Genomic DNA, 25,631 nt, shown 5'->3' with positions numbered 1-25,631 from the left:
GTGTCCCCTCGTGTCCCCCTGTGTCCCAGAGGGAGGCCCTGTGCGGTCCCGTCTCCGCTCGTGTCCCAGGATTGGGTGCTGTGTCCCCTGTTTCCCCCCCCCCGCCGCCGTGTCCCCCTGTGTCCTGGGATGTTGCCCCACGGGTCCTGTGTCGTCCCCCCCCGCCGTGTCCCCCCGTGTCCCCCCGTGTCCCGGGCGCGGCCCCGCCCGGTGCCGCTCCCCCCTCCCACCCCGCGCCGCCAGGGGGCGCCGCCGCCGCCGCCGCCCGCGTGGCAGGGGGGCTGCGCGCGCCGCCGCTCCCGGCAGCCCCCGCGGCTTCGGCGCGGCGCGTGGCGATGACGCAGGGGGCGGTGACGCGCGGCGGTGACGCGCGCGGCGCGACGGACGGCGGCGCGGATGGCGGGGGAGCGGCGGCGGCGCGGCGCCGAGGGACCGCGCGGGAGGGGGCGGGCGCGGGGGTCGCCGCCGCGGCGGGAGCGCGAGCGGGAGCGGGAGCGCGGGCGGGGCCGGCTGTCGGGCCGCGGCTGGGCGCTGCTGGCGCTGGCGGCGGCGCTGGCGCTGGGCGGCGCGGCCGTGGCGCTGGCGCGCTGGGGCCAGGCCCGCGCCGCCGCCCGCCTCGTCACCCCGCACCCCGCGCCGCCCGCGCTGCCCCCCGGCGCCGCCGCCTCCCCCCGCCGCTTCTGGGGCTCCTACCGGCCCCACATCTACTTCGGCATGAAGACCCGCAGCCCCCGCGCCCTCGTCACCGGTGGGCGCCGCGGCCGGGAGCGGGGCCGGGGCTGGGATCGGGAGCGGGAGCGGGGCCGGGAGCGGGAGCGGGGCCGGGACCGGAGGGGACCAGGCCGGGGCTGGGAGGAGGCCGGACTGGGCCCGGGTTGGGGCTGGCAGTGGGGCAGGGCGATGCCCGCAGCCGGGGCTGAGCCCGGACCGGGCAGTGGCTGGGCAGGGCCCGACCCGAAGCTGGTTTGGGGCTGGGGTGGAGGCACGTGCGGGGCCCGGACCGGAGCCGGGCCAGGGTGGGACTGGGGGGATTTGGCTTGGTTTGGCTGTCCCTGGCCCGGGAGAGGGGTTGGGTGCCGGGGCAGGGCCCGGGCTGGCGGCTCAGCGCCACGTGCCGCCTCCCCCAGGGCTGATGTGGATGCAGCAGCGGGAGGCAGAGGCGAGGCTGCGGCACACGTGTGAGCAGGGCGACGGGCTGTCCCGCTACGGCTGGCTGCAGCACGACGGCGAGAACTTCGGCGTGCAGGACATCCACGACCACGGGCTGCTGCTGCGCACCGAGTTCGTGAAGAGGCCGGGCGGGGAGCATGGCGGGGATTGGAGCTGGCGCGTCACGGCCCGGCCGGAGGTGGGGGCGTGCGCGGGGCCGGCGGTGCAGCCGGGGGCCGGGCACCCAGAGCACGACCAGCGCTGCGCTGCGCTCGCCCAGCTGGGCACAGCGCCCCGAGCCCTGGCCTCTAGCCCCTTCCCACAGGCTGCCAGGCTCCGAGACCCCGGGGGTGCGGCTAGACCCGGGCTTTCTTCCACAGCCAGCCAGCTGGAGGGCACGCCTGGCTGCGGGATCCTTTTCCCAGCGGCTTGGGCTGCCCTGGCCCCTTTCCCGCTGCCCTGCGAGCGTGTGTTGTGGGGCTGCGGCCTGGTCTCCGGTAGGGGAACACGGGCAACTCCAGAAATCCTGTGATCCGGACACACCTCCTTCGTCTCTGCAGGGCGCAGGCACCCAGGCCTCCCTCATCTCCCTGTTCTTCTACGTAGCCACTGATGGGCAGGGGACGCTGCAGCCGCACGTGGAGGACAAAACCCGGCTGGCCTCTGTGACGGGGACAACCGAAGAGCTGGGTCACTTCAAGATCTCCTTCCTGAAGCCCACGGCAGAGAGCGGGACGGCCCCCAAATACGCCAGGTACTTCGCGGTAACGGCTGCCCGCGTCTCCCCCAGCCGCTGGCGCCTCGGTGGCTGGGAGCTTCCGGGCACGAGCGTCTCCTCTCCTTGGTTGCAGCTATAACTACCTGCAGGCCGTGAGCCCGGGGCTGCACCGCCTCACGGACGTGGTGAAGAGCAGCTTGAGCAACCGCTTCGTCTTCGCTCCGCCAGGGGGGGCCAGGCAGCGCTTCTTCGCCGTGGACACGTTCCGGGGGCTGCCGGGCACCGCGGAGCAGGGCCCCCGCAGCCACCTGCTGCTGCACCAAGTGACGCTGCGGCTGCCCTGCCGCGTGGAGGTGACGTTCGAGTCGGGCAGCGTCGCGGGCCGGCCCGGCCCGCTGGCGGGGCCCGCGCTGACCGAGGAGCTGGCCGAGCACGTGGCCGCCTTCGAGCGGCGCTTCGAGGAGACCTTCTCGCTGGGCCGCAAAGGCTTCACGCCCGCCCAGCAGCGCTTCGCCCAGGCCGCCCTCAGCAACATGCTGGGCGGGATGGGCTACTTCCACGGGCGCTCCATCGTGCAGTCGGCGCACACCGAGCAGCCCGTGCCCTACCCCGAGGGCTCCCTCTTCACCGCTGTGCCTTCCCGCTCCTTCTTCCCCCGCGGCTTCCTCTGGGACGAGGGCTTCCACCAGCTGCTGCTGGCGCGCTGGGACCCTGCGCTGAGCCGCGAGGTGATCGCGCACTGGCTCGACCTCATGAACGCAGAGGGCTGGATCCCGCGGGAGCAGATCCTGGACGACGAGGCGCGCGCCAAGGTGCCGCCCGAGTTCATCGTGCAGCACAGCGAGAACGCCAACCCGCCCACGCTCTTCCTGGCGCTGCAGCAGCTGCTGGGGGCGGCCCCGCTGCCCTACCTGCAGCGCCTCTTCCCCCGCCTGCGCACCTGGTACGACTGGTACAACACCACGCAGGCGGGGCCGCTGCCCTACACCTTCCGCTGGCGCGGCCGGGACCGCGACCCCGAGCTCTTCCTCAACCCCAAGACGCTGACGTCGGGGCTGGACGACTACCCCCGCGCCTCGCACCCCTCGGCGGACGAGCGGCACCTCGACCTCCGCTGCTGGATGGCGCTGGCCTCCGCCGTCATGGGGGACATGGCGGAGCGGCTGGGTGAGCCGGCGGAGCCCTACCGGCACATGCAGCGGGAGCTGAGCGACAACGGCCTGCTGGACCGGCTCCACTGGGCCGAGCACCTGGGCATGTTCGCCGACTACGGGAACCACAGCCAGGCGGTGGGGCTGGAGCGGGAGAAAGTGAGGGCGGCCCCGGGGCAGGTGCCGCCGGCGCCCCGGCTGGTGCGCGTGGTCCGCAAGGCGCCCGAGCTGCAGTTCGTGGGCGCCCTGGGCTACGTGAGCCTCTTCCCCTTCCTGCTGCAGCTGCTGCGCCCCGACTCGCCCCGCCTGCCCCGCGTGCTGGCCGCCCTGCGCAGCGAGCAGCACCTCTGGACGCCCTACGGCCTCCGCTCGCTCTCCCGCGCCAGCCCCCTCTACATGAGGCGCAACACGGAGCACGACCCGCCGTACTGGCGGGGGCCCGTCTGGGTCAACATCAACTACCTGGCGGTGCGGGCGCTGCACCACTACAGCGGGCGCGAGGGGCCCCACCGGGAGCAGGCGGTGCAGCTGTACCGGGAGCTGCGCGCCAACCTCATCGCCAACCTGTACCGGCAGTACGCGGCGAGCGGCTACCTCTGGGAGCAGTACAGCGACAGCACCGGCAAGGGCCAGGGCTGCTACCCCTTCACGGGCTGGTCGGCGCTGGTGGTGCTGGTGATGGCCGAGGAGTACTAGCGGAGCCGTGCGGCAGCCGAGGGGTGCCGCGGGCGGGCGCTGGGTGCGCCCCCACCTGCCCCTCTTTCTCAGGTGTCAGTAGATAAACGTGCTCTGGGCCGCGGTGCTCCAGACTTAGGATCTACTTCCTTGACAAACTAGTGTAATAAAGATCAAGCTTTAAGCTTGCGTCGCTGCGTGTGTGCGGGGCAGCGGCCCTGGGAGGAGCGGGGTGGATGGGGATGCTAACGACACCCCGAGGGGCGATGTCCCCCCCTGGAAGGAGCGAGGGGGGGGGGGGTCTCCGGCTTGGGCTGCTCCCCGGGGCTCGGCTGCCTGCAGGGAGCGAGGCTGACCCTGCCCGTGGCCGGCTGGGCCCCGACAGCCCGGGAGAGCCCTGGCCAGCCCCTGCCTGCCTGCTGCCTCTGTGCGTCGGGGGCAGCAGTTTGCTGGCAGCCCCCCACTTCCCAAGCAGCGCTCCGAGAGCCCCCTCGCTGCAGGGGCTTCCTGCCCGCGTCTCCGAGGAGGGCGAGGGGCTGGAGCCCATCCCTGGGCAGGGAAAGGCTGGGAACAGGGAGCCTCCCCAGGGGCCGGCTCAGCCGCAGCTCCTCGCCGTTCCCCGGCAGACAGCCCCTGCTCCGCACCCTGCCAGCATGCTGCCTGCCCTCCGGCCGGCTCCAGCTCCAGCCCCTGCAGCCACGCGGCCCCCAGCGCCCCAGAGATGAGCGCGGCAGGGCTGTAATTCCACATCTCTTTAATGGTGAGAGAACGCTACTTGAATTACTGTCACCCAGAGCACAGACCTGCAGGCTGAGGCAGAGACCATCCCTCCGGCCCAAAGGCAGCGGAGCCAGGCCATGGGGCCTGGGAGCGGGTGCGCTGGCAGCGGGGGGGGGAGGCGCACACCAGCCGCCGGCGCGGGATGGAAAGAGTTGGCTTCCAGGGAGCAGGAAGGCAGCCCCCTCCGAGGAAGGCCTGGGGGCTCCGGGCTGCTGCTCCTGCCCAGGCAGCTCCTGGAAGCAGTTCAGAGGGGAAGGGGCACCAGCTGGGAACACGCCGAAACGCCACCGCCGCTGCAGCCCCGTCCCGGGGGCGCTGCGGGGCGCGGGAGGCCTGGCAGGCGCGGGCTCGGCCGCGCTACACGACGTACCGAACATTACAGAGCGCAGCGAGGAACACACACATCGCCTGGACGAGGCAGTCCGGGAGGGCAGCCCTTCCCGGGGGGCTCCGCGGCGACAGAGTCCACACCCCAGAGAGGGGCCTGCCGAGCCCTGCGGCACGGCGCCGAGCCCCGCAGCGGCGGCGGGGAGCGTGCGGCACAGCGAGGGGCAGGCGAAGGCCCCCCCCCCCGCCCCTGCCCCGCCACCAGAGCCTGCCTGCTGGTAACAGCGGCGTTCGCGCAGACGCCGAGCAGCGCCGGGCCCCGCTCGCGGCCCGGGGAGGGAGGGAGGGCGTCGCGCGGAGCCCTGCTCCCGCTCCGGAGGCGGCCCTGGCCCTCTCCACCACGCACCCGCAGGGCCCTCTGAGCAGGGGCGGCTTCGGGCAACACGCGTGCCCCCGGCCTCGCTGCTCCAAGGCAGGGGTGTGGCGGAGCGAGCAGGGCCGGGGGGCGGCAGGGTCTGAGGAAGCGGCCGCCGCTGCCCCCCACGCACCTGCCGGGACGGAGCGGGGCAGCGGGGCCAGGCAAGCTAGCGGGCAGCGGGGAGGGCAGGGCAGGGCAGGGAGCAGTGGACGCCGCCCGGGGGCCCCGCTCAGACGGGGAGAGCGGGTGAGCCCGGCTCCTCGCCGCCCGCCTCGCTCGGGAGCCCGCAGAGGCTCTTGCGCTCGGCGTGCTGGGGCGACTCGGGGCCGGCCTTGCTGAGCAGGTGGGCGCCCTCGCCCTCGCTCTCCTCGCCGCCCTCCTCCTCCTGGCAGCGCCCCACCTCGATACCCGAGTCGCCCGTGAGGCGCCGGTGCCGGAAGTGCTCGCCGCCTTCGCCCTGCGCCGCACCGCCCTCCTCCTCCTCCTCCTCCTCCTCGCCTTCCTCGATGTCGGAGCAGTGGTGGCAGTCGGCCTCGAAGAAGTCCACGTTGGAGGAGAAGAGGGTGTGCTTGTGCAGGGCCTCGCGGGTGGGCGGCTCCTCGGGCAGCTCCCAGCTGCCGCCGGTGCCGGTGCTGCTGGTGCCGCCCTCCTCGCTGGGCGTGCTGGCCCGGCTGCGCTCCGTCTCGTCCGTCACCTGCACCGACAGCGACGTGCTGCTGGGGGACGTCACGCAGCTCGACTCGCACGAGCAGCTGGTGTAATTCTCCGAGCTGGGCGAGAGGGTGAGGGTGCTGGAGCCCAGGCGGCTGTGCGGCCCGCTCAGCTGGGCCAGGATGGCGCTGTAGGGCGGCGGCGGGGTGCTGGGGCGGTGCGCCACCTCCTCGTAGGCAGGCAGCTTAAAGGAAGCCAGCATCCCTGTGGAACGGGGGGTGCGGGTGAGGGCGGGACGGGCCCCCGCCGTGCCACACCACACCAGCATCCCCACAGACCCCTGCCCGCCAGTGGGGCGGCACCCCCTCCTGCCGTGTTTCCCCATGCAGCCCCCGCCGGGGCACGGCTGCCTGCAGCCACGTGGCTCGCAAAGTGCCACAGGGCCCCCGCGCCAGCTTTATGGCCCTGAACCCAGCCAGCTTCACCCGTGAGGCACCCCCGGATGAGGACAACTCCGGACCACGCGGCTAAGCAAGGCCCTGGGGGAGAGCCAAGCGCCAGGGGAGCGAGCGGGAGCCCGGGGTGGGGGCGCGGGGGGCCCCGCCGCCACTCACTGAGATCCATCATGGAGGTGGGGTAGTTGCAGGCACCGTGGTAGGCGATGAGGTTGATCTCCCGCTGCCGCTGCTGCTGCTGCAGGCGCAGTTTGGCCCGGCGGTGCCGGTAGGCACAGCAGCAGCTGAAGAGGATGAGGATGGTCCAGAGGAGCCAGAACCCTGTGGGGAGGACACAGGGGTGACCCTCTCCTCGCACCTCCGGCCCTACCACCTTGCCCCGGACACGGGTGCCCCGTCTCCACCTCCGTGGGCTCCCCCAGCACCGCGCCGCCCCCCCGGCCCGCACTCACACCAGAGCTCGTAGTAATAGGTGCAGCAGCCGGTCTCTCCGCAGCAGTGGCCCGTCTCGCACACGTAGGGCTGGTTGTTCACCCCCGGGCAGTACTCCCGAGCCTGCGGGGACAGCACCTTCTGGGACACCCGCGCCGCCAGCCGGCACCACGGGGCAGCCCCCGGTTCCCACGGTCACGGGCCAGGAGCCCCGCGGGGACGCGGCGCTGCCCCCCCCACCAGCTCTGGCCGGTCCCCGCTCCCTCTGTCGCGACAGACGACGCTCCCCCGGGTGCGCTGCGCCGCCCCGGCCACCCCGACAGCCCCCGGCCCCCAGCCGCGAGCCGCCCCCGGCCGCGCACCGCCGGGGAGCGCGTCGCTGCGCGGGTGTCGCGACAGGCCGCGGGGCTATCGCGACACGGCTCCCCGCGCCGGCGCGGCCCCGGCGCTATGGCGACAGGCAGCCCACGGGGGCAGCGGCGGGTATCGCGACACGGCTCGCGCGGCAGCGCCTGTCGCGACAGGCGGCGGTACCTGCTGGTGCTGCCGGCCCAGCAGCGCGGCCCAGGCCCCCTCGGCGCCGCCGCTCCCGGGCCGCTCCATGGCGCCGCCTACAGCCCGCCGCGGCCCCGCGCCGGCACCGCCCGCTCCGCCGCCCCGGCCCCCGCCGCCCGCAGCAGCAGCCGCTCCCCCGCCGCCGCCGCCGCCGCCCCCATCCCGGCCGCCCGGCCCGTCGCCGCCGCCCGGGCCGCAGCCTCCGCCGCCGCCATCACTCCCGGGCCGCCGCTCCCGCCCCCTGCCGCCGCCGCCGGCCAATCGGCGCCCGCCGAGCCGCCGCCCGCCAACCAGCGCCGCCGCCGCCGCCCTGCCTCTGCCAATCAGCGGCCGTCTGCCCGGACCTCACGCCCAACAACAGAGACAAAGGGACCGAATCCCGCCTCCGGGGCGGGCTGGCGGCAGCCTCGGCCAATCGAAGGCAGAGCTCCGCCTCTGCGGGTACAACTGACGGGAGCCTTAGCCAAAGGCAACCCCGCGCTCAGCCACAGCGCGTGACCGACAGGCGCAGCCGCCAATGGCGAGCCTGAGCCCGCCCCTGGGGCGGGTACTTGAAGGCGTTTGGCCAATGTGGGGTGAAAATACGAGTTGGGCGCACGATTGGCGGAAAGGCCAACCAACGAGCACCGCAGGTCACCGCTAGTCCCTTTGACTGACAAGGCCGCCAGCCAATGGGCGACAAAAGCCCAGCCCCTGGCGGAACTTCCCGGCCCCACCCCCGGGTGCAGCCGGTCCTGGGGGAGGGGGGTGCGGACCGTGCCATTGGGAGCTGCCGGTGGGTGGGGAGAGTTGGGCTGTTCCACCCACGGGGGGGGGGGACCGGGCCGCAGCCACAGGTCATCAGTGCAGTGAGCTCGTGAGGACTTAGCCCCAGTCCTGAATCTGCACCAGGCACCAGTGCAGCGAGCCTGTGGGGACTCAGCCCCAGTCCTGTATCTGCACCGGGCACCACCGCAGTGAGGGTGTGGGGACTCAGCCCCTCGTACCTCAGAGCAAGTGGAGCCCCGCAGCGGGCAGCCAGGCAGATGCTGGCAGCTGGTGCCCACCCCTCTTGGAAGCAGTGAGGCTCTGCCAGCCCCCGTGGGGAGCAGATGCTCCCAGCAGGACCCCTGGCACCCCAGGAAGCTCCCGCACAGGCGCCAACGGATCCAGGCAACAGCCCCTTCTTCACCACCAGAATTTATTGAGCTTCACAGGAGCAGGGCAGCTGGGGCTGCCGCTCGCGAGCCCGGGCCCAGCAGGCAGTGTGATCCCCGGAGCATCGGGGAGACGGGGTGGATGGAGCCAGAGGCACCCAGCACAGCTCCCACCTCCGCTGCAGCTGTGCCCAGCCTGGCCCAGGCTTCCCCTGCCAGCTCTGGCCTCACTTGTCCTTCTGGGCACAGCCAAAGCTCCCGGCCCAAATAACCAGAGCGAAGGCGTGTGCAGGGCCGGCACCCCGGCACCAGCAGCCAGGACCAGCCCACGCGAGGGGAACGGCCCTGAGCCTGTCCCCCCCGAGCCCCTCAGCAGGTCCAGCAGGACACAGCTGCTCCAGGAGGCTCCTCGCTGTCCCAGCAGCACATCCAGGCAGGGAGATCCGCTTGGAAGGGCCGGGCCACCCCGCAGCAGTGTTCGGAGACGCGAAGCGACAGCCTGATTGGTGCAGCACCAGCACGAATCTCGCCCGGCGTGGCCGCCGCTGCATCGCAGCCCCAGGCTGGCAGGGCGGGCAGCGCAGCCCCGCACCCTCCGCGGGGCCAGCTGCGGAGCAGGCCCGGGGACGGCTCCACAACCGCGCTGGGACCTGGCAGGCCCTGGCACACAGTCCATCCGGAGCCGCACCGCGCCCCGAGCCAGCCGAGCACCCAGCGCGCACCAGCACGAGGGCCTCTGCCACGTCCCCCGAAAACAGCCTGGCCCCGGGGCCGCGCGGGCCTAGGCCGCGGCCTCCTGCAGCTGCAAGTTCTTCTTGTAGCAGGCGAGGCTGCAGAGGGGCAGGCCGGTGCGCGAGCAGGAGTAGCGCTTGCGGTTGGGGCAGCCGCTCACCCCGCAGAGGGCAGGCGCGGGCACCGCAGGGGCAGGCGCGGGCAGCAGCGGCAGGGCCATGCCGGCGGGGAAGGACACGGTGATGCGGTCGGTGGCGTTGCAGTAGTGGACGACGGGGCAGGGCGCCTGCTTGGCCTTGCGCTCCCGCAGCGTCTTCACCTTGGCCTTGTTGGTCTTGGTGAGGCGCTCGATGGTCTGGTTCTTGTTCTCCTCCGCCTTCTTGGCCGCCTGCAGGCGCCGCTTGCGGGCACGCTCCTCCCGCTTCACCAGCATCTCCTCCGTCATCTCCTTCGTCTTGTAGCCCATGGGCAGCTCCAGCAGCGGCTGGCTCTGCTGCTTGTGCAGGAGCGCTTTCTGCGGGGGCAGCAAGGGCTCCGTCAGGCCACTCCGAGGCCCCCGGGAGCCGGGTGCCCCCCGGCCGGGGCTGGGGGGAAGGCGCGGAACTTGGAGCCCTCCCCGCCGCTCCCGGGAGCCCAAGGGCACGGAGGCTCTGACCAGGCTCCTGCCAGCTCCGGGATCGCTGCGGGGCCGGGGCAGGCAGCCGAGCCAGCCTTGTCAGCGCTGGGCCGCACCCCGGGCCCATGGCCCCCAGCCCCGCGGCGGGAAGGCTCGCTCGGCACTGCCCCAGGCAGCACCTCGGCCCCGGCACGCTGTCCTCACCTGTCTGGCCGTGAGCAAGGACTCGTCCACCTCCTTCTTGAGCTCCCCGTTGTCGTCCAGCTCACCCTTCTCCAGGGCATCCAGCCAGCGCTCTTCCTCCTCCTCTTCCTCCTCGCGAGCAGGGAAGCAGCTCTCCGAGTCCAAGTCCGGCAGAGGCGAGGGGTCCAGGTTACTGTCCTCATCTAGGCCATGCAGTCAGGAAGAGAGAAGTCACCATGGGGTGCTCTCCCCAAGCAGCCGCTGGGACCACTCACCCCATGGCAGGGTCACAGCGTCCCCAGAGCCACAACAGGGGATTCCCATTGCCCCACGCAACAGGGTCGGGCTGCAGGACCCACCTCTGTCCCCCCTGGCAAGGCGCCTGGCACTGCTCAGCACGTCTGAACGCGGGGGGCACCCACAGCCAGAGGGGGCCCAGAGCAGCCGGGCAGGGTCCCTCTTGCTCCAGCCCCCAGACCCTTCCCCTAAAGTGAGACCCTTCCCCGAGGTCCCCCCGTCCCAGCGTCCCCCCCGCATTGCTTTTGCGTCAGCGACGGCCCCAGAGCGCCTCGCCTCGCACTCACCCAGCCAGGCCCGATACTGCTCGATGGGCACCCCCTCCGTGGGCTCGTCCTCCTCGTCCACGACCATCAGCGGGGAGGGCGAGCGCGGCACCTCGGGCACCACCGTGAAGGTCGGCACGCTGCAGAGACAGCGACGCACGTGTCCGCGAAGGGGAACCGGCCCAGCGCAGGCGCCGCACTGCACCGGGGGCCGCCGGCCAGGCCCCGGCGAGGCTGCGTGCGCCCCCCCCCGGGGCCGTGGGGCCGGGCCGACGGCGGGGCCCCCCCGCAGGCCCACAGCACAGCCGCCCGCCCTCCCTCACCTCTTGGTGCCCAGGATCTGCCCCCCGAGCTTGATCTTGAGCTTGAGCTGGGGCTTGCGCAGGGCGGCGGGGGGCTCGGGGCCCTCGGGCGGCCCCGCCGGCTCGTGGTGGTGCTTCTTCTTGTGCTTCTTCTTGTGCTTCTTGTGCTTCTTCTTGTGCGCGCCGTGGCCGCCCGCCGCCTCCTCCTCCTCGCCTGCCGGGGAGAGCCGTCAGCGCCGCCCCGAGGGGCCCCCGCCGCCCGCCCCGCCGCGCCCCGCCGCGCCCCGCGCTCACCGGCCTCGCCGCCCTCCATCCTGCCCCGCCGCCACGCTTTGCTCATCCGCCCCGGCCGCCCGCCGCCCCGCTGGCGACGCTGCTGCTGGCCGCCGCGTGGGGGAACGGATTCCGCGCGGACCCGCTTCCGCCCGGCGCGGCGGAAAGGGCTCGGCGCGCCGGGCAAAGGGGGCGGGACGCCGCCGCCGCCATCTTTGAGGCGGGCGCAGTCCCTCAGGGAAAGGCTTCCGGTGGGGAAACTGCACCCGACGGCTCCTTGGGCCGAGGCTGCCCGGGCTGCCCCGCTGCTGCCCGCCGCCCCCTGTGCGCCCCTGCCCGCAGCCCCCTGCCCACAGCCCCATACCCACAGCCCCCTGTGTGCCCCTGCCCGCAGGCCCCTGTCCGCAGCCCCCTGCCCACAGCCCCATATCCACAGCCCCATACCCACCGCCCCGTGTGCCCCTGCCCACAGCCCTGTACCCACAGCCCCTGCCAATATCCCCTGCCCACAGCCCTGTACCCATAGCCCCATACCCACAGCCCCTGCCCGCAGTCCCTGCCCATAGCCCTATACCCACATCTCCTGCCCGTAGCCCCATACCCACAGCCCCTGCCCTTATCCCCCTGCCCATGTCCACTGCCCACAGCCCCATATCCACAGCCCCCTGTGCACCTCTTCCTACCCCTGCCCACATCCCCCTGCCCCAGCCCCTGCCCGTGGCCCTTGCTCCCTCGTCCCCGGGTCCCCTGGCCTCAGCTGTCCCATGGGGCTGGGCCTGTTGGGGGGGCAGTGAGGCTGCCCCATGGCACTGCCTGGGGGGGGGGGACAGGCCGGAGGCAGGGGACGCCCCGTGCAGCCCCGGGGGGCCGAGGGCAGCCGAGGGGATGCGCCAGGCAGAGGTGAGGCTGCGTCGTGCCGCAGGGACGGGCTCACGGGCTAAATCTGCCTGGGGCCAGGCGGCAGCAAAGGGGGGCACGGCCGCAGCCCGGGAGCAGGCGCCGGGCGCACGGGGCGGGAGGTGTCTGCGTGCCAGCATGTCACGTGTGCCGCGCACAGGCCTTGCACGAGGAGGCCCATGGGGAGAGGCACCAGCGCAGGCGGAGCGTGGGGCGAGCCACGGGCACACGCGTGTGCGGGGACGTGCCAGGGAATGTGTGCACGCTGGGTCGGGGACATGGCTCGCTGACACGCGCAGGGACCCCCGTGGGGCACGCACATCCCTGTGCACACATGGGGTGCCCCCGCCACGCGGGCACACCACCGTGGGGCACACGCAGTCCGGCACGCACAGGCGCACGCAGCCCCGGGCATGCAGGATCCTGCACACACAGACATGTGTGCACGATGCACACTCACTCCCAAACAGACACGTGCACCCGTGGGGTACCGATGTGCCCCCATTCAGGCGAAGGGCACACGTGCCCCACTCACAGGGACACGCAACCTTACGGCTCACGGGCTCTGCGTACACACTCCCATGGTGCACGTGCACATGTGCACACACAGACATACTCCCACGGGCACACACGCGTGCATGCACAGACATGTACCATGGGGCACACACTGCATGCACACGTGGGCACACTTCTGTTGGATGCACGCACAGACACGTTCCCATGGGGTGCACATGTGCATGCACCAACACACGCTCAAGGTGTGCACACCTGTGCACACACAGACACACTCCCACAGGGCACACACGTGCATGCACCAACACACACTTGCGGTGTGCACACCTGTGCATGCACAGACACACTCCCACGGGGTGCACACGTGCATACACCAGCACACGCTCACGCTGCGCACACCTGTGCATGCACAGACACACTCCCACAGGGCGCACACGTACATGCACCAACACACGCTCATGGTTTGCACACCTGTGCACACACAGACACACTCCCACAGGGCGCACACGTGCATATAACAACACACACTCGCGGTGTGCACACCTGTGCATGCACAGACACACTCCCACGGGGCGCACACGTGCACACACACGGGCCCGGTCACACACGGCACCCGTGTGCCGTGAAATGCTTGTGCACACACACCCGTGCAGCCACGCTGTGCACACATGCACACGGGCAGGTGCGTGCAAACACGTACGCGCGGGCACCCCGTGCCCCGCCGCGGCGCGCACACACACGCACACGCGCCCCCCCCGCGCTCCGCCCCCCCCGCGCCCAGCTGTCCCGGCTCACTCGGGCCATTGTCCCGCCGCCGCGCACCGTCCCCGCCCGGCGGTGCCACCCGCCGCCGGTGCCAGGGCCCCCCGGAGCCGCCGCCGCCGCCGCCCGCCGCCCGCCCCGCCGCGGCTCGGTCCGCCCCCGCCCCGCCGCGCCAGGTGCCGCCGGCCCGGGGAGGGGTTTGCGCCGAGCGCGGCGCCCAGCGAAACTTCCCGCGGGACCGGCGCGGCGCGGAGCGGCCCGGCGCGATGTTCCGCCGCCACCAGCGGAGCCGCGTGACCGTGGCCCGCGGCTCGGCCCTGGAGATGGAGCTCCGCCGCGGCCGCTGCCGCCTCAGCCTCCTCGGCGGCCCCGCGCAGGTAGGACCGGCCCGGCCCCGCCGCCGCCGCCCGCCCGCGCCCCGGGCGGCGGAAGGAGCTTCCCCGGCCCGGGAGTCCCCGCGGCGCCGGGCTCCCGCTCCCCCCGCTCTCCCGGTGCCCGCGGCGGCGCCTCCCGGTGCCGTCCGGCGGCGGGCGGCGTCGCGCGGGGGTCTCCCACGGGGGTCTCCCACGGGGGTCCCCGCGGCGGGGGGGGCGGCGGGCCCCCGCGGGCCGTCGGGGGGCTCCTGGCGCGCTGCCCCGCTGCACCGGGTGCCCCGAGCCCGAGCCGGCCCCGGTGGGGGCGCCCGGAGGGGTCGCGGGAGCCAGCCCGGCCCGGCTCTGCCCCAGCGCCTGGAAGGGTAAACGGCAGCTGCTCCAGTTCCGGCACCGTCCTGTCCCACAGGTGGGACGGGGACGGCCGCAGCCTGGCCAGGCTCTCCCGCGTTTGCCAGGGCTCCGCGCTGCCGTGCCAGCCTGGGCCCCTGCCCCAAAGCGCCGGGATAACTGGGGTCGGCGGGGCCCAGGCCACCCCGGCATGGCCGGGGAGCACATGCCAGGCTGTGCCATGTGCAGCGTGCTGGTGTCAGGGCCGTGCATGGTGCGAGGTGCTGGCTTTGGGGCTGTGCACAGTGTGGGATGCACCAGGAGAAGGGCCACAAAGGGCCGGGCTGGAGGGGCCGGGCAGGCCGGTGATCCACGTGTGACCTCTTGCTGGGGGAGACGGGGTGTGTCAGCGGGGGCACTGTGGGGCGTCGCGGCAGCCGCTTGGTGCAGGAGCCGTGCCGCGGGCCGGGGCTGGCCGGTGACGGCGGGGCAGGGGCTCGGGGCGCTCGGGATGTGTTTCCGGCCGTGTCGTGGCTCCGCGGCATGGGGCATAGGACGGGGCTCTGGGAGCGGTGCCATGGGGCGCCGGGCTCTGCCATTGGTGGGGGACGTGACGGCGCTTGGGGAGGATGTGACTGCCCTGCCTGCCCAAGGGGTCTGTGAAGGGCCAGGGCGAGGGTCAGCAAAGAGCCAGGGTGAGGGACAGCCGGGAGTCCGGGCATGGCTGGGCAGGGAGATGGGGACGCACCGGAGAGGCTGCACCCTCTCATCCCCGGACCCGCTCAGGCGCCCCGACTGCGGAGCAGACAGTGGCCGGCTGCCGGGAGGAGGAGGGTCCCCAGCCGGATCCTCACCTGCAGGCACTGAGCCCAGGCTCCGCTCGGCTGGAGGGTGCTGCCACATCCCTGCTGAGCATGTGAGTGCTGGGAGCCAGCCGGGTGCGAGGCCTGCGAGGGCAGAGCGGGACCCGCGTGGTGGCCCGGCCGGGTGCCAGCCCTGGGGGGGTCTCCGGCTGCGCTCAGACATTCCCGGGCCTTGCTGTCGCGCTCGCTCTGCGGCCGCCTGGCACCGTGGGGTGATGCCCCGGGCGGCTCTCACAGCCTGGCTGCTGGGAGCCCCGCACCTCGTCCCGCCGGCTGCGGTTGCATCCTGCCCAGGGCCGCAGGCGCTGCCACGGCCGGGGGCAGGCGGTGCCAGAGCTGGCGGCTCTGCCCCGACTGGCTCTGGGTGTGGGGCTGGCGAGAAAGACCTGTCTGGGGGGGGCCTGGGTGGGGTCCCCGCCACGCCGGGCTCTGCCGCCGCTGCCTGGGGCTGGGGGTGTCAGGCTCCTGGGGTGCTGTGGGGCATCATCCCCCCCGCTGCGCTGGGGTGGGGGTTCGACTCTGCCCCCCGGGGCGCTGTGGTGCAAGGAGTGGGGAAGGGGGATCCCAAGCATCGTGTGCGCCTGAGCTCCCCCGGACTCCTGGGTCCCTGCGGTGCAGAGTGGGGAGGGGGGGACAGGTAATGGAGCGGGGCACAAACTCCCGCTGGCTGCTGGCTGCACAAGGAGTGGGGGCAGGTCGCCCCCCGCAGCCCCCCAGGGACGCACCCCCCGCCGACCCCCCCGTGTCCCCGTTGTGCAAGGAGTGAGGAGGGGGGTCCCAGCCCCCCGAGGCCTGGGTCCCAGCAGCACAAGGGGGGGTCAAGGACCCCCAGTCCTGCTCTGCAGTGAAGGGTCCTGATCTATCTGGCCCCCTGGACTTGCTGTGCAAGGGGAGGGGGGGGGTCCCGGTCCTGTCAGTCCCAATGCGCAGGGGGGTCCAGTCTCCCTGGTCTGCTGCTCCTCCTGTGCAGAGTGGATCCCGGTATCCCAGTCCTCCTGCGCAGAGTGGATCCTGGTGTCCTGGTCTTGCTGTGCAGGGGGGGGGTCCCGGTTGTCCTGGTCCCCTGGTGCAGGGTGGGGTCCCGGTGTCCCGGTCCCGCTGTGCAGAGTGGATCCTGGTGTCCTGGTCCCCCTGTGCAGAGTGGATCCTGGTGTCCTGGTCTCGCTATGCAGGGTGGAGTCCCGGTGTCCCGGTCCTCCTGTGCAGAGTGGATCCCGGTATCCAGTCCCCCTGTGCAGAGTGGATCCTGGTGTCCTGGTCTCGCTGTGCAGGGGGGGATCCCAATGTCCCGGTTCCCCCGTGCGGGGGGGGTCCCGGTGTCCCGGTCCTCCTGTGCAGAGTGGATCCCGGTATCCCAGTCCCCCTGTGCAGAGTGGATCCTGGTGTCCTGGTCTCGCTGTGCGGGGGGGGGGTCCCGTGTCCTGGTCCCCTGGTGCAGGGTGGGGTCCCGGTGTCCCGGTCCCCCTGTGCAGAGTGGATCCTGGTGTCCTGGTCTCGCTATGCAGGGTGGGGGTCCTGGTGTCCCGGTTCCCCCGTGCGGGGGGTCCCGGTGTCCCGGTCCTCCTGTGCAGAGTGGATCCCGGTATCCAGTCCCCCTGTGCAGAGTGGATCCTGGTGTCCTGGTCTCGCTGTGCAGTGGGGGATCCCAATGTCCCGGTTCCCCGTGCGGGGGGGTCCCGGTGTCCCGGTCCTCCTGTGCAGAGTGGATCCGGTATCCCAGTCCCCCTGTGCAGAGTGGATCCTGGTGTCCTGGTCTCGCTGTGCGGGGGGGGGGGTCCCGGTGTCCTGGTCCCCTGGTGCAGGGGTGGGGTCCCGGTGTCCCGGTCCCCCTGTGCAGAGTGGATCCTGGTGTCCTGGTCTCGCTATGCAGGGTGGGGTCCTGGTGTCCCGGTTCCCCGTGCGGGGGGGTCCCGGTGTCCCGGTCCTCCTGTGCAGAGTGGATCCCGGTATCCCAGTCCCCCTGTGCAGAGTGGATCCTGGTGTCCTGGTCTCGCTGTGCGGGGGGGGGTCCCGGTGTCCTGGTCCCCTGGTGCAGGGTGGGGGTCCCGGTGTCCCGGTCCCGCTGTGCAGAGTGGATCCTGGTGTCCCGGTCCCGCTGTGCAGGGGGGGGGATCCCAATGTCCCGGTTCCCCCGTGCGGGGGGGTCCCGGCTCCGGTCCCGGCCGCCGGCGGTGCCGCCCCGTTCCGGCAGGGGGCGCCCCGGCGGGGGGAGCCCCCCCCCCGCCCCCCCCGCCCCCGGGTGCCGGTGCCGGTGCCGCCGGGGGCGCGGGCCGGGCCGGGCCGGGCCGGGGGCGGCCCCTGTAACCGGAGCCGCCGGAGGAATGCCGGGGGAGGGCGGGCCGCGCTGCGCCGGGCCGGGGGCGGGCGGCCGCCGCCGCCTTCCTGTGCGCGCCGCGCCGCGCCGGAGCTGCGGGCCGGGAGCGGCGGCGGCGGCGGCGGCAGCGGCAGGTACCGGGCGGCGCGGGGGCGCCCCCGCGCTGCAGCGCCCACCGGGGCCGGGCAGGGGGCGGCGGGGGGGCTGCGGGGGCGCGGCGCGGTCCTGCCCCCCCTCCCCCCACCCCCCCCCCCCGGCGGCACCGGCACCCCGAGTCCTGCTCCCCGCACCCCCCCCCCCGAAACTCACCCAGCACTCCCGTCCCCCAGCGCCAGCACCCTGTCCCCAGCACCCCTTGTGCCGTCCCTGAGCCCCAGCCCTTACCCTGCACCCCCTGTTCTCCTGCCCCCCCGTCCCCAGCACCTTGGCCGTCCCTAGCACCCTGTTCCTATCCCTGTCCCCTCCCCTGCACTCCTGTCCTACCCCCTAGTCTGCTCCCCTGCACCCCTGTTGCCTGCATGCCCTGTCCCATCCCCAGCACCCTGTCCCTATCCCTGTCCCCTTCCCCTGCACCCCTTGTCCCATCCCCAAGCCCCGTCCCCTCCCCTGCACCCCCGTCCCCTGCCCCCTGGCCCCGGCACCTCGTCCCGGTGAGGGGTGTCCCTGCACCCTGCAGGCTCCGGGCTGTCCCCACACCCCTTAGAGGACTGGGGGGGTCCCAGCACCCCGTCCCAGTGAGGGGTGTTCCTGCACCCTGCAGGTTCCGGGCTCTCCCCACACCATTACAGGACTGGGGGGTCCCGGCACCCCGTCCCAGTGAGGGGTGTTCCTGCACCCTGCAGGTTCCGGGCTCTCCCCGCACCCTTGCAGGACTGGGGGGTCCCGGCACCCCATCCCAGTGAGGGGTGTCCCTGCACCCTGCAGGCTCCGGGCTCTCCCCACACCCCTTAGAGGACTGGGGGGGTCCCGGCACCCCATCCCAGTGAGGGGGTGTCCCTGCACCCTGCAGGCTCCGGGCTCTCCCCACACCCCTTAGAGGACTGGGGGGTCCCGGCACCCCGTCCCAGTGAGGGGTGTTCCTGCACCTGCAGGCTCTGGCCTCTCCCCACACCCCCTCGCAGTACCGGGGGGCCCCTTGCCCCCCACCCCGTGCAGGCTCCGGGGGTGCTGCCTGCCCCCCCCCCCCGTGCGAGGCGGCTGCCGTCCCTGCTGGGGGGCTCCCCGGCCCCCCACGCCCTGCACCCCCCGCCGTGCCTGGCACGGGCTGCCCCGGGCGCCCCCCCGGCGCAGGGCCCCCGCGCTGCCCCGGCCGCCCGCGCTGCCCTTTCGCGGCACAGTGGGCGCTTGTTCGGCGGGAGGAAGGAGCGCGTCCCCGGGGCGGCGATGAAAGGGCCTTTCTCTCCGCAGCTGGGCCGGGCCGAGCCGGGCCGGGGCCGGCGGCGGGGGCCGGGGCCGGGCGGGGGAGGCCGCTGACGCCGGCGGCCCGCGCTCGGCGCTGGACACGGCGGCGCGGCGGGGGCTCGCCCGCCCGGCGGGGGCTGAGCGCGGCGAGCCGGCGGCAGCGGGCGCCGGCGGCCCGGCGCGGATGCGGGGCCCCCCCGGGCGCAGGCGAGCGGGCGGCCGTGCCGGGGGGCTGCCGCCGGGCCCATGGAGGTGGCGGCGCGGGAGCGCTGCCCCGAGATGCAGGACAAGCTGCGGATCCTGGAGGACCTCAACATGCTCTACATCCGCCAGATCGCCCTCAGCCTGGAGGTAGGGGCCGGGCGCGCCGCCCGCCGCCCCGGGCCGGCGTGTCTGGAGCCGCCCGTGCGCCGAGCTGCCCCGCGGCGCCGCCGGCAGCGCCGTCTGCGGGCGCCGAGCCGGGGCCGCTCCGCTCCGGGGCCGCGGCGTCGAGCGGGGCTGCGTCCCCCGGGGTGGGGTGGGGTGGGTTGGGGGGCGAGCTGCCACCCCCGGGCGGCCGCGGCCAGGCCGTGGGGCGGATTTGCCCGCCGATCCGCTTAGCCGCCAGGAGGAGGAAATCTGGTGCTAATCACCTCGGGGCGAGGAGGGGGAGCCGGGCGGGGGTCCCGGCCCCCCTGCCCGCGGCCGGGGCGCTCTCTGCACCCCGGAACGCTCCGGGCTCCCCCGGGGGTGCGGAACCCCCGACTGGGGTGCGGGGATCCCCTCTGCATTGCCCGGGGACCCCACCTCCTCTGCGGCGGGGGGGGGTGCTCCGGGGGAGGGGGGGGGGGCCCCCACCCCAGGCCCGGCCGTGCCCGCGGCCCCCGCGCGCTCCCGCCGCGGCCCCGGTGGTTATTTATGGCTATTTATAGCTGCCGGTGATGTCACCGCCGCCTGGCGCTTCCCCGGCGAGGGCCGGGCGCTGCGGCTCCGCGCCGCCGCCGCCGCCAGCCGCGGCCCCCCCGCCCGCCCGCCCGCCGCACCGGCCCCCCGGCCCCCGGCGCTCTCGGCAGCCCCCCCCCCGGCGCCGGCCATGGGCAGCGGCCGCGGGGCGCGGGGGCCGCTCGGGTAGCAGCGGGGCCGCCCCGCTCCCGCCGGCATGGACGGCTGCGGCACCGGCGCCGTGAGTCCTCGGGGGGCGGGGGGTGCGGTGGTGGGCTGGGGAGGGGGCTCTGCTCCCCCCCCCCCGCCCGGGTCCCCCTCCGCGGGGCTGTGCGTCGCCGGGGGGGCCGCGGCAGCGGGGCGCTGGAGGGGGCTGCAGAGGTTTTGGCACCCCCGGGGGTGACCCCGGGTCCCGGTGCAGTGGGGGGGGGGCAGAGGTGGGTGCTGAGCGCCCCGGGGTGGGGGGGCCCCTGCGTCCTGCAGGTGGGATATGGGGCAGCCCCCTTCACACCCGGGCTCTGATGTGGGGTCCCCTCCTCCCACAGCCCCCTGCCTACTGCGGGGGAGCCGTGGGGTGAGACGCGTTCCTGTTGGGGGCTGAGCACCCCTCGGGGCTGGGGGGCAGCTCCCGTCACCAGGGGGGCTGGGAGCTGCTGGGCCCGGGGGCACCATGGAGCAGCACCGCAGCCCCTGGCTCCGGGGAAAGGATGGGCAGTGCCGTGGGTCCATGCCGGGGGGTGGCCTGGCACATCCGTGGGAGGCGACTGGCATGTCTGCAGGGTGCATGATGCATCCATAGGGTGCGTGACACATCTGTGGGGGGGTGCATGACACATCTGTGGGGCGCATGGTACATCTGTGATGCTCATGACACATCTGTGGGGCGCATGCACGTCCGTGGGGCACCTGGCACATCCATGGGGCGCATGACGCATCCACAGGCTGCACGACACATCTGCAATGTGCATGACGCATCCGTGGGGCGCGTGGCACATGTGTGGGTAGCGTGGCACATCCGTGGGGCACGTGACACGTCCACGGGGCTGATCCGGGGGCTGGATTTGGGGCAGGGGATGTTGCAGGGCGCTGGTGGGGACCGTGGGGCCGGAGGGGCCCCGGGTGGGCGGTGGGGAGACGAGTCCTGCCAGAGCCGGCAGTTGCTTGGCAACTTGGGGGGGGGGCAAACTGGTTATTTATCCGTCGGCTGCAGCAAAGGCTGTTTTGGGGAGGGGGGCCCGGCTGCGGGCCGGCCCCGGCGGGTGGGCAGCGGGGCTGTGCCCGAGGCCGGCGTCCCGCCTGTGATCCCTGCCCAGGCTGGGGCTCCCTGGGAGCCAGATGTGCACAGCTGGGGTGGCAGATCCCTGCGTGCCCTGGTGTCCCCCTGCCCCCCAAGTGCCGGTGCGGCCCCTCGGCCGGCAGGGGCTCCGGTGCAGCGGCACGGTGCTGCAGCCCCTCGTCCCCCGGAGGGACGTGGCTACCCCTCTCCAGGGACTCTCCGGAGACACCAAGGCGTGGAGGGGACGGCACCGGCCTGCTGTGGGGGGCCCTGGTTGTTGCCCCCCTGGAGGGCTGTGATCCCGGTGCAAGGCCCGTGCTCCTGCCCCCGGGCTGCCCCGTACAACGCCCTGCTCCCCCGGGTGCCCCACTGCAGCCCCCAGGCAGTGCCCCCCGGTTCCTGCCCCCACTCTGCCCCCCTCTCCTCCAGGACACGGACATCCAGAAGAAAATCGACCACGAGATCCGGATGCGGGAGGGAGCCTGCAAGCTGCTGGCTGCCTGCACGCAGCGGGAGCAGGCGCTGGAGGCCACCAAGAGCCTGCTGGTCTGCAACAGCCGCATCCTGGCCTACATGTCGGAGCTGCAGCGCATGAAGGAGGTGCAGGTGATGCAGCGGAATGGCCAGGCGGTGAGGACCCCGCGCCGCGGGGCGGCGGGCGGCGCGGGCGGGTGGGGGGCTGCCGCCGCGGGCCGCCGTCACAGCGCTGCGCCTCCTCCCCGCAGCCCCTCGGACGCCGGCCCCACGGATGAGCGCTTGCCCTGCCGGGGCAGAGTCTGCGTGTCAGGTAGGGGACGGGGTCAGGGTGCTGTGCAGCCTCCCGCGGGCTGCCCGGGGGGCCCCGGACGTCCCGCGGGCGCAGGCGGCAGCGAAGGGGGGCGTGGGGAGCCTCGTCCGCGGGAGCGGGGAGCCTCGCCGCCCCCGTCTCACCGCCGGCCTCCTCTCCCGCCCAGACCTCCGCATCCCGCTCATGTGGAAGGACACGGAGTACTTCAAGAACAAGGGCGGTGAGTGGGGCAGCGAGCGGAGCGGGGCGGCGCGGCTCCCCCCGGCCGGCGCTGACCGCGGCTCTGCCCCGCGCAGAGCTGCACCCGCTGCGCCGTCTTCTGCCTGCTGCAGATCGGCGTGGAGATCTACGACACCGAGATGGTGCTGGTGGACCGGACGCTCACCGACATCTGCTTCGAGAACGCCGTGCTCTTGTGAGCCGGGCGAGGGGGGCATCGCCCCGTTCCCGGGATGGGGCGGCACGGTGCGGCGGCCGCGGGGGGCAGGAGCTGCCCCCGGCAGCCCCGCTGAGCCGGCGTCGCCCGCAGCACGGAAGCCGGGCCGGACTTCGAGCTGAAGGTGGAGCTGTACAGCGCGGGGCTGGAGGAGGACGCGGCGCTGGGCAGCGCGCCCAAGAAGCTGGCCAGCAAGCTGAGCAGCTCCCTGGGCCGCTCCGCCGGCAAGCGGGTGCGAGCCGCCCTGGACGGGAGCCCCGGGAGCCCCGTGAGCAACGGGGGCAGCAGCCCCCTGCTGCTGCCGGCGCCCAGCGTGCCGTGAGTAGCCCCGGCCCCCCGCGCCCCCCCCGCGCCCCCCCGCGCCCCTCACCGCCCCTCACCGCCCTCTCCCCGCAGCGGCCCCAAGTACCACTTGCTGGCGCGCGCCGTGCTGTCGCTGGCCGACGTGCAGGACGGCTTCCGCACCCATGACCTCGCCGTCGCCTGCAGCGGTGAGCGCGGGGCGGGTGGGCCGGGGGGGGGTCAGCGGCAGGGGGGGGCTGCGGTCCGCCCTGCTTCGGGGGAGAGGTGGGTCTGGGGTCCAGCGGGGTGGGGGAGATGGGTCTGGGGTCCAGAGAGGTAGGAGAGATGGGTCTGGGGTCCTGGCTGTTTTGGGGGAGAGATGGGTCTGGGGTCTGGGCAGGGCAGGGAGGGGAAAGCTGAGTCTGGGGTCAGTTTGGGCAGGGACAAGGGAGTCCGGGGTCAGTTTGGGCAGGGGGAGGGGTGTCTGGGGGCAGTTTGGGCTGAGACGGGGGGATCTGGGGTCAGTTTGGGCAGGGGGAGGAGTGTCTGGGGGCAGTTTGGGCTGGGTTGGGGGGTCTGGGCAGGGGAGGGCAGCAGAGGGGGGAGCCGGCAGGGCAGGGGGTCTGGGGGCAGTTTGGGCAGGTACAGGGGGTCTGGGCAGGGCAGGGCAGGGGGTCTGGGGGCAGTTTGGGCAGGGACAGGGGGTCTGGGCAGGGCAGGGCAGGGGGTCTGGGGGCAGTTTGGGCAGGGCAGGGCAGGGCAGGGGGTCCCCGTCCCGGGGGCTCCGGCTGAGCGGGTCCCCGGCTCCCCGCAGAGGAGAGCTCCTTCTGGCTGCCGCTCTACGGCAGCATGTGCTGCCGCCTGGCCGCCCAGCCCCGCTGCATGGCCGCCCAGATGATGTGCGGCTTCCTCAGGCTGCAGGTGAGCGCGGGGCCCGCGGCACGAGCGTGCCGGGTCTCAGCCCGCGGCGAGCGGGGCCGGGGTTGGGGCGCGCTGACCCCCTCCTCGCCCCGCTCCCGCAGCAGCAGGCCGGGGAGCTGCAGAGCTGGGCACGGCTGTACTGCGTCCTGCGCGGCAGGCACCAACCTCTTCTGCTACCGGCGCCCGCAGGAGGCCGAGGCCAAGGTGGAGCCGGCGCTCACCATCGCCATCAACAAGGTGGGGGACGGGGACGGGGATGGGGACGGGGACGGGGTTGCAGCGGGGGGCTGAGCGCGCCGTGCGCCGGCAGGAGACGCGGATCCGCGCCGCCGAGAAGGACGCGCGCAGCAAGCTGCACAGCATGTCCGTGACCAACCGCTACGGGGGCGAGGAGGTGACCCACACGCTGCTGGCCGAGAGCCGCGCCGACATGCAGCGCTGGATGGAGGCCTTCTGGCAGCACTTCTACGACATGAGTGCGTGCGGGACGGGGCTCCGCGGGCGGCACCCCGGCAGGGTCCCGGCGCGGCGCTGAGCCCCGCTCCCCCGCAGGCCAGTGGAAGCAGTGCTGCGACGAGCTGATGAAGATCGAGGTGCCGTCGCCGCGCCGGCCGCCGGCGCTGCTGCCCAAGCAGGGCTCGCTGTACCACGAGATGGGTGAGCGCGGGGCCGGGGCCGCGGGGCCGCGCTCGCTCTGTCGCCTTCCTCTCCGCGGCGCTCGACCGCTCTCCGCTAACCCGCCAGCCCGGGGCGGCCCTGTCCTCCGCCGCCCCGGCGCGTCTCCGTAACCGCTTCCTTTCTCTCCTGCTGCCGCCTCCCTCCTGCCTCTCTCTGTCCCTCTGGCTCTGCCCTGCCGCCGCGGCTCCAGCGCTGCCTGGCCCCGCTGTGCCGCCCTCCGCCTGCGAAGGGCTCCTGCTGCAGGATAACGCCGTCTCGGCGGAGATCCGCGCTCTCCTCTCCTCCTATTACAGCGACAGGTGACGTACCGGGGCGCCGGCTGCGCCCGGACCGCCCCGGGGCTGGCTGCGGCGACGTCGCGGCTGCGGGAGGTCTCCTAACGGCATCGGCTGCGAGGCGTTTCTGCTCTGCCCCAGCTGCGGCGTGCATCCCGGCTGCAGGCCACCTCCCAGCCAAGGGGATATCCTGGCTGCAGGGCATGTTCCGGCTGCAGGCCACGTCCTGGCCAAGGGGACATCCCAGCTGCAGGGCACATCCCGGTCATGGGGATGTCCCGGCTGCAGGGCACATCCTGGCTGCAGGGCACGTCCTGGCTGGGGGAGTGACCCAGCTGCAGGGCACGTCCTGGCCTTGGGGATGTCCCGGCTGCAGGGCACGTCCTGGCCATGGGGATGTCCCGGCTGCAGGGCACATCCCGGCTGCAGGGCACGTCCTGGCCATGGGAATGTCCTAGCCATGGGGATGTCCCTGCTGCAGGGCACATCCTGGCTGTAGAGATGTCCTGGCTGCAGGGCACATCCCTGCTGCAGGGCATGTCCTGGCCATGGGGATGTCCTGGCCATGGAAATGTCCCAGCTGCAGGGCATGTCCTGGCTATGGGGATGTCCCGGCCATGGAGATGTCCTGGTTGCAGGGCGCGTTCTGGCCATGAGGATGTCCTGGCTGCAGGGCACGTCCTGGCCACAGGGATGTCCTGGCTACGGGGATGTCCTGGCCATGGAGATGTCCCTGCTGCAGGGCACATCCTGGCTATGGGAATGTCCCAGCCATGGAGATGTCCTGGCTGCAGGGCACGTCCTGGCCATGGGGCTGTCCCGGGCACCCTGGCCACTTTGTGTCCCGGCTGCCCCAGCCACGGACCACATCCCAGCGGCCACGGAAGCCGCCCGGTGCCTGGCCCCACGGTGCCGGCGCGGAGGACGGAGCGGCGGGGGGGGGACGCCGCCTGACGCCCGCTCTTGCCCGCAGCTATTGATCCGGCGGACGACATCGAGGCGGTCACGGACATCCTGGCGCGGCGCGTGGCGGGGCTGGAGCTGCGCCCGGCGCTGGGCTGCCCGCCCTGGCTGACCCTCTTCGAGGGGTCGGCGCCGGGATCCGCCGCCGGCGCCGCTTCCGACTCGGACAGCGCCGGCGGCCGCAGCCCCGGGGCTCCCCGCGCCCGCCCCCGCACCCTCTCCCTCGACGCCAAGCTCGGCACCCTGAAGGGGCGGGGGGGCCGGCGGGGAGCCCCCTCCCCGCACCCCGCGCCCGCCTCCGGCTCCTCCAGCAGCGGCAGCACCACCCCGGACACGGAGCGCGCCGTCGCCCCCCGCCCCGCGCCGCCGTCGCCCCCCGGCTGCCTCCAGTCCCGCGTCTGAGCCGGGGACCCACGGGACCGCGGGGGGGGGGGGACAGAGGGATGGGGGACGGACCACCCCTCCCCGCCCTCCCCGGGCTGCCGTGGGGGGGTCCTGCCCCCCAGGGGGGTTGGGGGCAGCCCC

General features: G+C 73.9%; 4 protein-coding genes across 5 annotated transcripts; 2 read left to right on the top strand and 2 right to left on the bottom strand.

Annotated features, from left to right (window-relative positions):
• The first annotated feature begins 396 nt into the window (after positions 1-396).
• Positions 397-3,930, top strand: MOGS (mannosyl-oligosaccharide glucosidase). The gene is made up of 4 exons (XM_067298447.1): positions 397-748; positions 1,128-1,348; positions 1,710-1,903; positions 2,001-3,930. Exons 1-4 carry the CDS (start codon positions 397-399, stop codon positions 3,712-3,714), a joined length of 2,481 nt encoding a protein of 826 aa, XP_067154548.1. The 3' UTR covers positions 3,715-3,930.
• Positions 3,931-4,430: 500 nt separating this feature from the next.
• On the bottom strand, positions 4,431-7,411 carry WBP1 (WW domain binding protein 1). The gene is made up of 4 exons (XM_067298448.1): positions 7,291-7,411; positions 6,777-6,879; positions 6,484-6,645; positions 4,431-6,133 (listed from the first exon to the last, which is right to left on the bottom strand). Exons 1-4 carry the CDS (start codon positions 7,357-7,359, stop codon positions 5,448-5,450), a joined length of 1,020 nt encoding a protein of 339 aa, XP_067154549.1. The 5' UTR covers positions 7,360-7,411; the 3' UTR covers positions 4,431-5,447.
• A 1,780-nt stretch (positions 7,412-9,191) lies between these two features.
• Positions 9,192-14,960, bottom strand: INO80B (INO80 complex subunit B). 2 transcript variants are annotated; one of them, XM_067298442.1, is made up of 5 exons: positions 14,844-14,960; positions 10,865-11,057; positions 10,563-10,681; positions 10,000-10,181; positions 9,192-9,693 (listed from the first exon to the last, which is right to left on the bottom strand). In XM_067298442.1, the coding sequence occupies exons 1-5, from the start codon at positions 14,890-14,892 to the stop codon at positions 9,229-9,231; spliced, it is 1,008 nt and encodes a 335-aa protein (XP_067154543.1). In that variant the 5' UTR covers positions 14,893-14,960; the 3' UTR covers positions 9,192-9,228. The 2 variants fall into 2 exon arrangements, with proteins under 2 accessions (XP_067154543.1, XP_067154544.1); XM_067298443.1 differs by lacking the exon at positions 14,844-14,960 and adding an exon at positions 11,138-11,255.
• RTKN (rhotekin) lies at positions 13,516-25,534 on the top strand. Its single transcript, XM_067298444.1, is given in 13 exon segments — positions 13,516-13,665; positions 21,194-21,383; positions 21,480-21,551; positions 21,718-21,775; positions 21,850-21,966; positions 22,081-22,305; positions 22,384-22,478; positions 23,084-23,190; positions 23,292-23,345; positions 23,347-23,427; positions 23,501-23,666; positions 23,743-23,847; positions 25,117-25,534. Coding segments are annotated over 13 exon segments (1,773 nt in total). The 5' UTR covers positions 13,516-13,554; the 3' UTR covers positions 25,509-25,534.
• Positions 25,535-25,631: the final 97 nt, after the last annotated feature.

Source organism: Apteryx mantelli, chromosome 5, assembly GCF_036417845.1.
Source record: "Apteryx mantelli isolate bAptMan1 chromosome 5, bAptMan1.hap1, whole genome shotgun sequence".
Classification (NCBI taxonomy): Eukaryota; Metazoa; Chordata; class Aves; order Apterygiformes; family Apterygidae; genus Apteryx; species Apteryx mantelli.
Note: the sequence above shows the minus strand (reverse complement) of the source record. Positions and strands in the feature narration are given on the sequence as shown.